This window comes from Dermacentor albipictus, chromosome 6 (genome assembly GCF_038994185.2).
Source record: "Dermacentor albipictus isolate Rhodes 1998 colony chromosome 6, USDA_Dalb.pri_finalv2, whole genome shotgun sequence".
In the NCBI taxonomy this organism is placed as follows: Eukaryota; Metazoa; Arthropoda; class Arachnida; order Ixodida; family Ixodidae; genus Dermacentor; species Dermacentor albipictus.
Window position 1 is genome coordinate 63,953,237 of NC_091826.1, and position 15,727 is coordinate 63,968,963.

Consider the following 15,727-nt stretch of genomic DNA (forward strand, 5'->3'; position numbering starts at 1 on the left):
CATATGACGGTTTATAAGTGGCGTTCAGGCGGAGCAATTGCCAGAAACATTCGCAAGGCTAGGTCTACCTGCAGCAAGAACACCCCAACCCGTCCTCTTCCTATTTGTCCATCTTCATGCCAAACGTCATGAGATAGGCCTTGCTTTTTTATTTGAGGTAATTGTTTTGAATTTATTTACATGCCCCATACAGGTAAATACAGGTAAACGCGAAGTGCATAGAAAAAAAAGCAGGTGCTGTAGTAGGAGAGCATCGAGTTATTAGGCTGCTTGTTAGATTGTCGTGTCGTATGAATTGTGATGTCGGGTCGAGGGAACATCCAACTCATCAATCTACTAAATATGGCAGCTCCTAGTGTGTGCTTCTTTCCTTTCATTTAAGATAAAGGAAAAGAATCGAAGTTAAATTGAACTCAATTTCATTTTCGCGAAACTTCTTTCTGTCCAGGTATGAAGCTGTCTTTTTTTTAGAAAAAGCGGTCGACATGGTTCTGGCGTGCTGAAAAAAAAAAGAACCAAAGATCCATTGCAGCTGTTCAGCCACCTCACGAGGATGATGTCGGTGCTAGATGTAGCAGTGCATGCCGTGTCCGCAATAGATAGAAGAAATGAAGCAAGGCTGATGTGATGCTATACTTTCTTACGCCTATCGTTACTTCCCGTACCATCAAAGTGTCTTGACGCCGCATGCATTAAGAGTAGTGAAGTGGCACCAAACTGAAAGTCGTACACTCATAATAACTTGCGTTTCATGCAGGAACCAGCCCAATTAAGAAGGTGGCACACTGCAGGCCGCTACCATAACGAATAAGTGCCCTAACTAGGCAATAAACGGTCAAACGAAAGCGCTATGCATTCATCCGTATGGATATTTGTGGTTCTCGCGGCTGGTCTTCAACATGTCCATGGGTAAGTATGAAATGTACTTAATAATTGCAAGTTTTGCGTTCGTGTTCTGAACTAGTTTAGGATGTCTGTCTAAACACAGACATGGAACCGCTCTTATAATGACTGTCACCAAACTTCGCTTCACGCACGTGTGCCTCTGCCAAAGTGTCCTTACATTTGACATTTTTTTGTAACAAAATATTAATACAAATGCTAAGCGCCAAATATTATTGAATAAAAATTATTGCGTATACACCAAGGCATAAAATTTCATCATCACTGAACAAAGTTTATCTTACATTCAGCAGCAAATTAGAGCGTGCGTACACCGCAGAATAAAAATATTATGGACTGCCAAATTATATCGGTTTTCCAGTAACGCATTTGATAACGTCAAATCAAATTTTCAATTCATGTTACTCGAACACATTTGAAAAAGCATAGTCCCTTTTCAATAATTAGTTTTCAAATCTAATGTGACATACGCTGATTGGGTATAATTTATAAGAATCGAAACAAAACAATACTGCCGATCGATGATTTCATGCACCAGGTAGAGCAGCCAGAAAATGTAACGCGAACTGTGTCCATTTTAGAGGCAAAGAATATATAATTGTTGGTATAGTTGGTCTTGCATTGCTGACGAGGAAAGTTAGACGAAAGCAAGAGGACAACTTACATGGTAAGAAATCGGAATAAAGCGCTTGGCTTTGTCTTTTCTTCCCATGTCAGTTATTCTTTTGTGCCGCTCTAATTTTTCTCGTCGGAAACTAGAAGGAAAAGCTTGTCACCAATAGCAGAAATTTGCAGCGCAGAATGCAAGAGTTTGTCACAGTGGTGATGAGCGCAAACTATATCTATCATAGCAGCCATTATTTTAAGAATGTCTGGAGGATATAAGTTCTACACTCCTGGCGCCAAATTGCACGAGTGTGGCACTCATTTTTGTTGCGAAGAATTCGATCCGAATTGGGCATCTAACGTTTCAGTTACAGAGTGCGAAATTTAGAGGCCTCCTTTCGCAGGGAAAACAACTTTGTTAAAAATCTAAGGTGTCGATTAAACTTCTTTCAGGTCACTGAAACAGCGAGTTTGAAAGCTACAAAACAGCATAATTTAGGCCTGGATGAAAAATTAAAAAATAATTGAAATGTTATTGATACACTCGCACTAATGTGACTGTATTATTATTTCGTTCATCATTGATGGTTTGGACGCATCAAGATCAAGCTCACTATAACTACAAGACTGTTCATGACCAAATCCAATTTTCGCATTAAAATACTTGTAAAACGCCGAAATGCTCTGATGAGACAACGGTTGGACCACTTTGAGTGAAGTTTGTTCAAAGTTGAGTTCAAGCAACTGTAGACAGCAAAACATTATTTCAGGACTTCATTTATTATATAAATTACTGAAAATCGATAAGTTTAGGAAATTGCGCTATGACGTTTACAAATAACTCTCCATTTCATATACATATCGCAGTTCTGTAAACTGCAGATTTGAAAGCATCTCAAACGAACAAGTGTTAGTCATGAATCCACAGCTCACATGATTTTTTAGTCTTTACAAGTGTATTGAAAACTCCCTACCAGAAAATAGTTACATTTTCCAAGCCGTTCAAAATACATCAATTTTTTCATCGTAGTTGTGGTTTGAGCTGCTGCTTACGGAATGGCGATATATTTTTTATCGCTCATGTATATTTGTACATTTTGCCCCTAGTATATATTTTTTTTATTTAGTAATGTTGAAGTTTCATGAAGCATTCAGAGTGCGAATAGGAAAGCGACTTCCAATACTTACCTTATTTTAAAATTTTCTCTTAGCGACAAACCTGATCAAAACTAGCGCATTGGTTGCCGAAAGAAACAGTTTCTCCGTTTAGATGTATTCACTCACATAGGACTTGCCAAGCTAAATCTTTTCCCGGTGGGCACAAACCTTCTTAGTAGGCACCGTGTCAGACTACATGTTCAAATTTGTTGTAGCGCAGCCAGAACGACACGGACATAGGAGGCATATCATAGGAGAATTTTTAACAGCATATTCATTTTCCAGTTCTCGCAGCCGTACTTATACTGTTCAGAAAGTCGCAGGAGGGGTGGGGTGCAAGTTCAGCACAAGCAAAGGCACAAAATCCTCGAGCGGACACCTTTCAGGCCACACCTTTAACTAGCAGCAAAACGAGAAATAACGTATATTTTAAGGCCAATTGCTAAAAGGTATTTAATGTAACGCATGATAACATACTCAAGCTCTTCATTTGATAACGTTATCGAGCAATTTATAATGCACGCATTACCCAAAGTTGCTATGCTTCCAGCATAGCATACAACCAAGCACGTCATTTTAGATGTGCTCTTTTCTATAATAGTTTCTTTTAATCTTGGTTGGCGCATTGACCTCTGACAGTGGAGGACGAAGAAACCTCGCACCCATGTTCTTTACTTGACCACCTCTAGGGGAAAAAATGCCTTTAAATTTTGAACTAATCTACTGCACCAAATAGAAGGCGATGAGTGCGTAATGATTTGACCAGGAACAGTTGGACTACCACAGTCAGCTGCTGAGTGCTGCGCACTTGTGAAGACAGGTGGCGCACATATTAATTGAACAGAACCTTCTCTCTGTTCCCGCACAACCTGTGGCTTTATTATTTTGCTCAGTAAAATTAGTTATTTCCTGTTATGTTAATTTTTAAGTTCTTGTTTTTTGTGCGTGTGCAGTCGACGGAAATGTTATGAATTTCTAGCGTCGAAATAGCTGCAGCTATCGGATTTCAATTTTACGAGCGGCTACAAATATTCTACAAGGACGCATCTTCCGCACAGGCATCAATATTGCAAACCCGTTACTTGTCTCCTGAAAGTGCCCGTCCATAACTCGTTACTCCTTGAATTCTGTACCCTCAAATGATCTGCACAATGCTAAAGCATTGTAAAATATGTGCTAGGAGTAATGACAAACTCACTAAAAACCGAACGCGCTGGTTCTTCCGCGCTGTCGTTGAAATACCTAGGAAATACGAAGTCGTGTCCTTTCACGATCGCGAGATGATAAGCGTGTCTTGTTTGGTACGCTACCTGCTCGTATAACCAATTATCATCAAAAACATCAGCGGCTTCCTATGCCACTCTGAAGAACAAATGCTGCGCGGCAACTTCAAGCACGTGCTCGCCAAATGACACTTCTACGATGGAATTTACCTGGTTTCACCAACTTACGCTTGCACCCTCTCGACCCTCGCTTGCGACTTCGCCTGCTACCAGGACTCTCCTGTCGCGAAACAACTGTGTCGCATGTGTTTGGGCGCCGCATTTACTATTCATTCCCAATAGACATTGCCAACAGTGCGGCGTGCAATTCGTGCGGGTTTTGTGTGACTCTTGATCGCTTTGGCCGGGATCTGTTTTCGATTCTGCTTAAAAGCTTAAAGATGTACTGAATTCCACTGAACGTTTTCTAGGAGCGTGGGATGTTACATTGCATTCTTTATTGCATCAAGGAGCATACGCACTGATAACCGCTCTGCGTTACAGCGCCCAAATGAGCCTGATTGATTTACTTGGTCTACGCTGCCTTATTAACTACTGTAATGCACACGTTACAGTTTTCATGGCAAAGTGTTTGGATTGATGCTGTGATTTTTAGGGTTCCTCTAGCATATTTCTAAACAAGATACGATCCTAAACAAAGGTACACTGGTTCTTCCTGACAGCCCAGATTTAGCATTCTAGAACCTTTACAGTAATATTAGGACTTGGGGCTCCCTTTTAAAATTTTTAAAGCTCCTTAAAGCTCCTGGGGCTCCTTTTAAAAGCTTTTTTCCCTTGTATTTTAAGAAGAAAAGTTCGTGAATTTGATGTCCTCAATGGTGGGAACAAGGTTGTTCGAGAATAAGTTAATAAGATGGCGAATAGGTTATTTGCTTTGATATTTTACACTTACTGTGTATAGCTGTCCACTAAATATCGCAACCGATGCTTCGGCTTTTGAGCGAAACCGCGTCTTTTAAAAGCGAAGCTTCTTTTTGCTTTTCCGTAGTTGGGGCGTGGCCGCCTGGCTAATGTACGGTCGATATCTCGATGGAGATATTTCGGGATTTATATACGAAGATTATATAAAATTACCCCGCTTCACGTAGATTCTTTAATCTGCTTGGAATTTGCATAAATTTTAATGTATGAGCTATTCGGCGAGGCGGCAGCAGCGCCCAGGTAGTAGCATGGGTCCGGAAAGTCCGACAGGGTTCACAAAAGAAGGTTTGCTTTCAAAAATTCGCAACAACAGGGACGTGGCTGCGGTGCACAGATGCTACTGCGTCCAGTGGCCTTGCAGTGACCGCTACATAACATTCCTGTCTTTTGATTTATTTTGCATCGCAGAATGTAAAAGTGATTGTGCATTTGCTCTGAATGAAACACCAGCTGAGAAAAAAAACACTTGATCTCGTGTAGGTCGGACGAGAACTCACCTCTATTTCTGACGCCGTACATTAATGCCAGCGACTATGAAACTGCAAAAAATTTGAGCCAAGTAAAGATTTTCCAAAAGCTGGCGAACGTATCAGCATACTCTGGACTAATCACAGTGAACAGCGTGTACAACAGCAGTCTCTTCTTCCTCTTCGTAGTGGCAGAGGTAAATATCTTCACATTATTACCACTGTTCGTTTCCTTTATGCCAATGGGCTCGCTTCAAAAAAAAAGAATTTTTTTGTCGCCTTTGGAGCACATCTTGCCCGTCCGCAAACAATAATGGTTATCTGTCATGTGGCGTTTCCTTTCTTTAAAACGCTGCGCTAGTTATTTTCCGGTCGAGAACGCGGCGTCATGCAGATACGTCACAGTACGTTCGTGACCTCAATGTACCGGGTGCGCTGAAGAAAGGAAAGGCACACGAGTTAGATTATGGTTATTATTTGGGGATAAGATGTATCCCTAAAGGGGGTAAAACATTTTTTAGAGTGTGACTCATGGCAAATATGCCATGCGCGCGTTTGCTGGATTTATCGACGCAACTTGGATTTCCCGGTATTTTGCACATGCCCATGCCATAATCAGCTCACCGTTACTGTGGATAGCTTATCACTGCAGAAAATGACATTTTGCCCATGACCAAGCCTATATCACGTTTTGAATGACCTCGCTTTTAGGCTGCTACGTGAAGCCCCTCTCCGATCCTTACTCCGTGGAAATTCGGCAGAAATAAGGGTGCGGACAGCACGCAGATAGCGCCTGCTATAGAACGTAAGCGTTCTTACCATTACCCTCAGAGGATGTCCCCAGCTCAAGAGCTTAGAAGCAAGATCCATAGATAGACGCTTTCCCAGACTCCATATAGAAATGAAATAATTTCGGGCGTCTTACGCGCCCGAACCCAGAATGTGATGTAGAGGCACGCCTCTGTGGAATTGATTTCTGAGCGGATTAATTTTGACGACCGTAAATATAGGAAGGTTTTTAAGAGTTGTGCTATTTTGGTTTTTTGTAAAACGAACATAGGGCTTTGCGACAAAATCTTTCCTGAGTGCCGCATCACTGAAGAGTCGGATGTCTACCTAGGGGGTTTGCTTGTCCCATTGATCACTACAATGTTTTGGTGGATGCCGCTTCACGGCTCGCCAAGCTAGCAGCAGGTGCAACCATCTGAAATGCGGCGTCATGGAGCGGTTTATCCCGGAAGTAAGGCATACGCTGTACTTTACTAATGCGCGGTGTCGGATAATGTTGCAGCTGTAGGAAGTTTTCATCCAAATAGCGTAGGTACAGCGCAAAAATGTTAACGTGATTGCGTTAAGGGCGCCCTGTCACAAAAAATCCGAATTCGGCATGGGATGTCGCTGGCGAAAAATAATTCTGAACAACAACCACGTCGGCCATCCGAGGGGCGCGCAGGCGTTACTGAAATATTACAATTACTCAAAGTAACATGTGTCACAAATATCGTCAAGTACAATCTAAACACGATATACAGACAAGATAGCGTCGGATTGCAATTTGAGTATACGAGAAAACGCAATTCTCTTACTCGGAAACTCAAACACAAGCCCCTTTTCCAGCATTGCTACCATACATAGGGCGGCCATGGCCTCCAAGATTTGTACACGCCAATCTCCGGGGCTGTGGAGCGGCTCTTCCGTTTCCTTGCAACAGCTCAAGATGGTAAATGCCTCCGCCTCATCGTGTGCCGTTTCTACCTGAAAGCTGACCTTCGTGAATAGCATTCTCCTCCAGCGTTTCCCGGTAAACGTTACGGTTAAATCAGCTGCAGTTTCCGAGAAGCGTGAGAAGCAGTCAATAATAATAATAATAATAATAATAATATTTGGGGTTTTACGTGCCAAAACCACTTTCTGATTATGAGGCACGCCGTAGTGGAGGGCTCCGGAAATTTTGACCACATGGGGTTCTTTAACGTGCACCTAAATCTAAGCACACGGGTGTTTTCGCATTTCGTGAGAAGCAGTCAGGGATCTTTGAATGCTATCGCGCTCCACTCTTGAAGGTGAAGCTTAAGCGCCCTCTAAATTTTAACTCAGCAGTAATGGAAGTTCGGTAAAGTGTGCGTCCTGTACGGAGCCGCTGATGTTGTGCAGCGTCACCACTTTCTGAGCGAGCGCACGAGACAGAAACTTATGCTGAATAATTTCCAGTCATTTAGCAGAAATGACTCACCTGTTCAGAACCTATACCGGGTAACTCAGGAATCCTACCTTCTCATTATGACGCCTAGTGTGTCCAGTCATCGACCTCGATCCCTTTCCACCTCCGCAATAACTCTGAATTCCAACTTACACCGGTACAAGGACAACAATAGAAAAAAGGAAGACAAGCGCTCACTATGAACTTCGGTCTCAATGCTGAAGTTCTAAAGAATTCCGTACAGACGCATCACCGTCACTGTAGGCCACCCCGACGTTGCCATTTCTTGTGGTGAATATGTTACGCCTGTGCTGTAGAAACGCCGGTTGCCACAAGTGTTCACCGGTGTGGTCGGTATGTGCGGTGAACAGACGCCATATTTTCTATTTCCTGCTGACTCTTGAGCGTGAGTCCTTGTACGTCCAAGTGAGGGCTGAAGACGCCCAGCTGTGTACGTGCTGAAGTGGGCGGGTTGAAGCCGCCAGATGGACTTTAGACTTCCGGGTGCAGTTGCTTCACATGGAAGTCCTCTCTTTTATGACGGCTGTACCCGTCCAGGGGGCACGGCTTGATGGTCTGCGAAGTCCTGCGTTCCGTAAGGTTGAGATAAAGTCTGCGATACCTGATTTCTTATACGTCCGTGTGCACGTATAACCGTCATGCGTCAGCAGCCAGAAAAAAAAAGATGGCGACAACTCAGTATTATGCACGACACGGTGGAAGACTTGTGGCAACCGACCTTTCGACAGCTCCAGGAGAACACGTCCACCACAAGAAATGGCAACGTCGGAGCGATGGACAGTGACGGTGATTCGTCTGTTCCTAAATTAGTCCGACGGATTCTAGCATTTACACCAAAGTTCGTAGCCAGCGCTTGCTTTCGTCTTTTCCTGTCATTGCCCCTGTGGGCACTGTGAACCTTGTGGCATTCCAGAATAACATTCATGCTTATTCACCGCATATTAAAAAATAAGTAAACAAGTTATTGATTTTTTCATTTAGGGCGTGATTTGCAACAACAAAAATTAAAAAGTAGAAACGTCTTAAAACAACCCATTCAGTCATTCTCCTTCGACTATGTCCAGTATAGTTACTTTTCCCGCACTTTTCTCATAGTGCCTGACAAACTAAAGGTGCTTTGTCATAGCATGCCTCGACACCACTGGTCCGTAGAGTGCTTGAGAGCACTATCTTCGCTCATTGCCTTTAACGGCAAGCCCGTTATTACTGCGTAAACTGCGAAAGCCGCACCGAAGACGCTCCTCGCGAACAGCGAAGGTGACAGATGTCCAGGCGTATCGTAGTTTTCCGTCCTATGAGAAACACATGAAAAAAATAATCGCGTAAACCCTAACGCGACGAAAAAATGTGAGTATTTGTTTTATGTTTTCCGATTTAAATTTACGCCCGCATACCAAAACTATATAATATGAAAGAAATAGCCGTACTTAACAGCCTGCATGGTGGTCATACTGCCCTGTGCAGATGAATCAACTGTTTGTTTGCTCGTAAGGCTCCATTGGTGCTTTTAATAGACTTCGTTTCTTAACGAACTATGTAATGATAGAAACTTGCCAAATTTAACAGTACTGGAAAGTGAACATCGTTTTATAATGTTTGTGATAATGGCTACTTATTATTCGCAATCTATTCGAAAAGAATTCGATATTCGATTTGATTAGCTTCTGCTAATATTCGATTCGTATTCGATTCGGTTTCATATATCCTTATTCGCACACCCCTGTAATGTGTCAACTGAAATGGAAAGCTTTCTGTTTTCCTTTACTTCTTTATTTCGTGAACACCTCAGTTGAGCGGACGCATCACAGCGAACGGCATTACATGCTTTTCTAAAACAATGTAAAAAAGTGTAATTTGTTTCAAACGCTAACTTCATACAAACTTGGTATCTCCTATTTTTTTCAGAAATTAGAAACTGTCTGATATTACACTGAACATTCGAAAACCATTTTTCGCGAATATTATTATCCAGCTCATTTTCAAAATTTTTTTCATCGAACACAGCTATTAAAATAAATAGGGGTTAGGTTACTCACGTAATAAACATTTTAATGTGTCAGATATTGTTTATCTGTTCAACAAGGAAAGAAAACCGTTGACATGACCGTAAAATGAAAAAAAAAATGACTGTGGCTTAGCTAAGGTTAAGCCCAGGATGCGAAGCATACTAGCCTTTATTTTAGTTGTTATGCGTTGCCTATTGCAATCACTCAGTTCAGCCCTTGGGCGCGGCCGGGTAGCCACCATTTAACCACGTGACGTGACGTCACGACAGCCTGAGGAAAAGCTGGGCCCCAACTCGCGCGGTCGCGCGCGGCCGCAGCCACCACCTGACTCCCGCTCCACCCGCTAGGGGCACTGCGCCGGCGCGTGACGTCACGGTCACGCGCCGGCGAGCGCGTGACTGCGACAGATGGTCACCTTCCCGCGAGCGCACGAGCTGAGACCCCGCTATGTAGCTACGCGGCCGCAAGCGAGCGCACGAGTTGAGCCCCCGCTTTTGCAGCTGTTATGACGTCATATGGTAGCTACGCAGCCGCGCGCGGCGCAGCAAGGAAGAGCGTTGTTGTGCGGCTAGTATGCTTCGCATAAAAAGTCGAATAGTACTGAATGACTATTATATGCTGCTCTAGGGGAACAGGAATGATGCACCGATCCTGCTGTGGACACAAGGTGGCCCAGGGCTGTCGTCGCTGTTTGGTGAATTCCTGGAAAATGGCCCTATTGCCTATGATCCAATATCGAACTTCTCACTAAGGTCTAACACGCTCCAAAAGAACATGAGCGTTATTTACCTTGATGTGCCAGTTGGGACTGGCTTCAGCATCACGGAAGACCTTCGCGGTTTCTCGACAAAGCTGGAAGACATCACTGAGCACGTGATAGAATTTCTGAGGCAGTTTTTTAAGCTCTTCAGTGAATTCGAAAATCGGGACTTCTACCTCGCCGGAGAATCCTATGGAGGTTTGTACGGCTTTCTTCGTTCCGCCGCGCATATAAATACCAAGAGAAGAAAGTGCGTGTGGATAGTAGCAACCACTAACCAGCATATCGCGTAAAACTCAGTGCCTTCTGTTTTTTTGGCTGTGGCTCTTGTTACATGTGGGCATTGTAGTTGATTAGGCAAAAGTTTGCCCGTTTGTCTTGCACGCGCAGCCCAAGGCGCGTACAGAATTCTGCTTACACTGCGCAATTCATTACCGCCACAAACACGTGATTTTAAAATGGGGATCGTGTACGCACGCTCGATGCCAACGTATCTTCTTTAAATGACGTTTATTTCTCGCGTAATTTCAGGCTGTAACTACTGAAGGCAAATGTTACGCTAAAAGTCACCGCTTGCGCGATCCAGCTAGCGTGTGAATGGTACTACTAGATCGATGTCTTGATAAAGCTCTGATTGCTGCGTATTATCTTGTTGCTTCAGTTATTGCCAATCTTGACGTGGTAACTCCAAATAGCACAAACTGCTGCAGAGCAATCACATGTTTAAAATAGGATGTGATTCAATTTTTTCTTACCCATGATAAAAATATGTATATTTGTACATTGATTTATATGAGGTGATTGTCACTATATAGAAGCAGCTTGACTTCGCAGCACATGTATTTTAGGATATACCAACATGTAGTTGAACGTCCAACACTTTAATAAATTTATTTAACACGCTGGGCACTTGGTGCCAGTCAAGCATTGTCGCTAGGCGAGCAAACACTGCTACTAATTGATCGAGGAAAATAAGCAAGAAACCCTAATGGTTTGGTAACCTGCTGACTGCCACAGCCATATATATGCGCCGCAATTCCAAGCATATGCCCGTACGCTTCCTGACCAGCCTAGCTCAATATTCATCCAAGCTTCTGCCTTGAGCGGCAACTTGAGCATGGAATTAGCAAAAAAATTCAGAGGATGGCTGAACTGGAAAGCATATATCACTGATAATATTATGTATGTCGCCTGAACTAGAAAGTGACATTCACAGCCTAAAAACGACATGGCGACGCCATGCACTTAAATATGTCGGAAAACAGCAGGCAACCGTGCACCTATAGCATGGGTTATGAGCGAGAATACATAAGACGCGCTTTTTTTTTAATATACAAACAAAATTGGGACGCGGCAATCTTTATATTAGCACGTGATGGACATCATAATAATAGTTAACTGTGAGACGCCCATTCAATGTTCGCGAAACGTCCACCATCATATCATTAAAAAAAATAAACGAAACATTCTATTATTTGCAGCTCTTCAAAACTCCAAAGTAATTAAAAGCTGCCTTTGCTCGTGAGCATCCTGCTTCGCCACTGAGGTCATTGAAGAAAGCTTTCCTTTAGTAATTCTTTTGACGAATGATAATCTTGAGAACAAACGGATGTGAGGCAGGTTAACGAGATAAAGCCAATTAAGGCCAGAGGGAGCATGATTATACGCCCCGTTAAGATGATGCACACAAATATTTTGATGGATGTTCGTGCATTACATAATTCGGCAAAACGCCAATCTAAATAGGTTTTCATATCGTTGAGAAAGCTGCAGATAGTCGTACCGCACTTGGTTTCCTACCATGAAATTTCTCACAGCCCGCTGTTTTTTCAGACAAAAAATCATGCAAGTAATGAGTGCGGGTAACAGAGCTACTGAGCTTGTTGGCACACATAATTGTAAGCAAAATTGTCAGGCCAAATTACAATTTTTGTGTTGTTAATCTTGAGGCGGTACCTTTGTGCCATTAGTGACAATACATTTCATTCTCATTTCATTTTATTTCAGCATTCTTCTTTTACAGCAAATGGATACTGTTGCGGCGTAGAGCTGATCATGACCGATAAATGAAAGTTTATATTCGGAGATATGTTTACAGGCTTCTCGAACAAAAAAGGCAACATAAAAGTACGATAGAAACGTTTCGAAAGATACGTTTCACAGAGCGGTGCCTTAACGCTTTCTTTTGGTTCTTGCCACATGTTAGTGCTTCTAAATACCAAAATGTTATCGCTACAGAGCAAGCTAAGCCTAACACCACAGTCAATAATTACTCAGAGCTGCGAGCATTGACGCTCCAACCTATACCTTAAACAGTTCGATTTACTTGCTCATAGCATATACATGGTTTTGCAGTTACGAAGGAGAGCTGAATCGTAGAATATATCAAAATAAGTTTCCACCAAAGTCTTCATTGTGCGTTTACGTTTTCTGAAGCGAAGAGAGAAAGTCCGAAACAACTGACAATTACCATGTGACTAGCACCCGCGTGCACGGGATAGCAGCAGCGTCATAAAACAGTCTCAGTGAGAAAGCAAGTTGTTCATCTACCTAATTGAGATCTCGACAAATGCAACAACTACAGGGTAGCGTATGATCTTTAAATTAACCGATTGATGGTCATTGACTAAATATGTCGGCAATTTCTGAACTGGTCTCCTTACATAACACTGTCTTTCGCGTAGAATGATCCTTCCCTTTCTAAACCTTCTTGCACGCCTGCTGGATAAAACTAAAAGTATTTTTTTTTTACCCAGGTTCCGCGCTTTTTTCATAACTGAGACACTCTATACGTATGCTCCCCGTATGATAAAAGCATTATTACTCGATTTTATTATATCCATAGCAAGCTTTTGGTTCTGTTCGGGGTGACACGTAATAGACGTGAAAGTTAGTGGGAATTTACACTTTATACATATTCACGATCAAATAGATGAGCGGACATGGGATGAATTGCGTAAAGGTCAACTTTCAGCGACAAGATCACTCTAATGCTGATTTGTCTTTTCTCTTACAGCAAGGTATTCTGTTGCCATCGCCCACCAGCTGCTAACCGATAACAAAAAGCTACCCCTTAAACTTAAGGGAATAAGTGGGGGAAATGGATTCCTTGGCCCGGTCCTGGACACGGCAAATTCGGCTGAATTTCTCTACCACACCTCGATGCTAGACGACATCGGGCGTATGCAGTTTGAACTGAGGTTCCAGTATATGAAGAACTTGACAATCACAAACATTACTATAGTTCCACTTGTACTGCTAAGCACAATTTTCACTGACCCTACGAAACAACAACCCACTTTTTTTCAAAATGTCACCTTATACAATGATCATGCGAGCCCTCTGTATACGGAGAGACCATTTCATATGCTTGCGTGCTTTGTCTTCTTAAACACATCTTCGGCGCTAAGGAGGGAAATTCACGTCGGAGAGAACGCTCGTTTTCAATACGCTAACCGAACCCTTATCGGTGCGTTTGCGTCTGACTGGTTGAGAGATATTACTAATCTCACGCAACGTGTGTTGAACGAAACAAGGGTTTTGTTCTACACTGGTCAACTGGATGCACTTTTCCCGGCCGTCAACCAGCGAACTTATTTTTCTTCACTGAAATGGGCTCACGCAGAAAAATATCAGAGCTCGTCCCGCGTTCCTTGGAGACCACCGACTTGGAACCCGTACATGGGTTACGCTGGCTTCATGAAGCGAGCGGCCAACTTTACGGACATTGTTGTGCTTGGAATGAGTCACTACGGTGCCGCAGAAAAACCGGATGAAGCTTACCACTTGATTACACAATTTGTAGCAGACAAACTTGAAGCAAGTGTTTCTCAGCACTAGGCTTCGCTGGAGCGCAAGTTGCTTGAGCTGCAGACTCAATTTAAAGATGCTTCAGAGGATGCAACAAAGCAATAGAGAAAAAAATAACTTCAATAAAGGAGCGTCACATTTGTGATTCAGTCAAATATCATTTGTAGTGCTCTCTTATTGCCGCTGCTTCACATTTGTTCGTTCGTTCTTTCGATGACATAAATATGAAACAACGCTTGTTTTAAACTACCACGAAGACGCACATAAGGATACTCACTCACTCACTCACTCACTCACTCACTCACTCACTCACTCACTCACTCACTCACTCACTCACTCACTCACTCACTCACTCACTCACTCACTCACTCACTCACTCACTCACTCACTCACTCACTCACTCACTCACTCACTCACTCACTCACTCACTCACTCACTCACTCACTCACTCACTCACTCACTCACTCACTCACTCACTCACTCACTCACTCACTCACTCACTCACTCACTCACTCAGTCAATCAATCAATGAACAAAGAAACAAACAAATAAATAAAGAAACATAGGGTTTCGCGTGCCAAAACCACCATCTGATTATGAGACACGCCGTAGTCAGTGACTGCGGAATAATTTGGACCACCGATTTCGCTCGTTAACGTGCAGCTAAATCTAAGTACGTAGCTGTTTTGCATTTCGCCGCCATCGAAATGCGGCCGCCGTGGCCGGGATTCGATCCCGTGACCAACTGCTTAGCAGCCCAACATCATAGCCATAAAGCAACCACGGCGCGTAAGTAAGTAAGTAAGCAAATAAATAAATAAAAAAATAAACCATGTGTATTTACCGTGCTCTGAAACAACCTTAAAGGACCCCTCACCAGGTCTGGCCATTTTGAGCTAACTAGCGCACAGCATACAATGCGAAATAACGATCGTGTCTGTAAGGTATTCGATCACTATACGCACCACTGAAAGCTGAAATTTCAAACCGAACGCTGTTTTCTCTTCTCCTCGCGCCCGCCGCACTCCAAGATGGAGGATTACGCATACGTGCTAGGGTGCCTACGTGCATGTGTTTGTTCTTTGACGTCACTCGTGGTCACACGTGAATTCAAGAATTATTCAAGGTAACATATAAACGAGAAGAAAGGGAGTTAACCGAGGGGCCCAGATTTTTATTAGTCATATCATGAGAAGCCAACAAACACTGACACCAAGGACAACATAGGGGAAATTACTTGTGCTGAGAACGATAGCCCATAAACGAACGACGTCATGAGAGAAAAGGCCGACAGCACATGCCTTTTATGTTTTTTTTGTGACATGGTCACGTCTCAACCACGTCCCGATGCGGTCGACGATTGTGGCGTTCTTCTCAACCACTTCTCGACGTGGCCTGCGTAAGCGGCATGCAAGACCACAGCAGTAGAAGCGGGAAAGTCGAACAGCGAAAGAAAGGTTTTCTTTAAAATGAAGGCGGGTCTCGTGACGTAAGCGTCACGCGATCCTCGAGGCCCGGTATGGGAGAACGCAGGGAAGGTATTTCGCTTGCGGAGGCTAGACAGGACATGTGGAGAAAGTGTCTCGCTTGGC

General features: G+C 43.2%; 1 protein-coding gene across 5 annotated transcripts in view; it reads left to right on the forward strand.

The window, feature by feature from the left end:
- Positions 1–14,232, forward strand: part of LOC135912296 (venom serine carboxypeptidase-like) — a 174,799-nt gene extending 160,567 nt beyond the window's left edge. For all 5 annotated transcript variants that reach the window (XM_070540686.1, XM_070540685.1, XM_070540684.1 and 2 more), the window contains 4 exons: positions 758–909; positions 5,352–5,535; positions 10,193–10,523; positions 13,342–14,232. In XM_070540686.1, the coding sequence (XP_070396787.1) occupies positions 851–909; positions 5,352–5,535; positions 10,193–10,523; positions 13,342–14,165 (1,398 nt within the window). In that variant the 5' untranslated portion in view covers positions 758–850 and the 3' untranslated portion in view covers positions 14,166–14,232. The remainder of the gene's footprint in view (positions 1–757; positions 910–5,351; positions 5,536–10,192; positions 10,524–13,341) is intronic.
- The last annotated feature ends 1,495 nt before the right edge of the window (positions 14,233–15,727 follow it).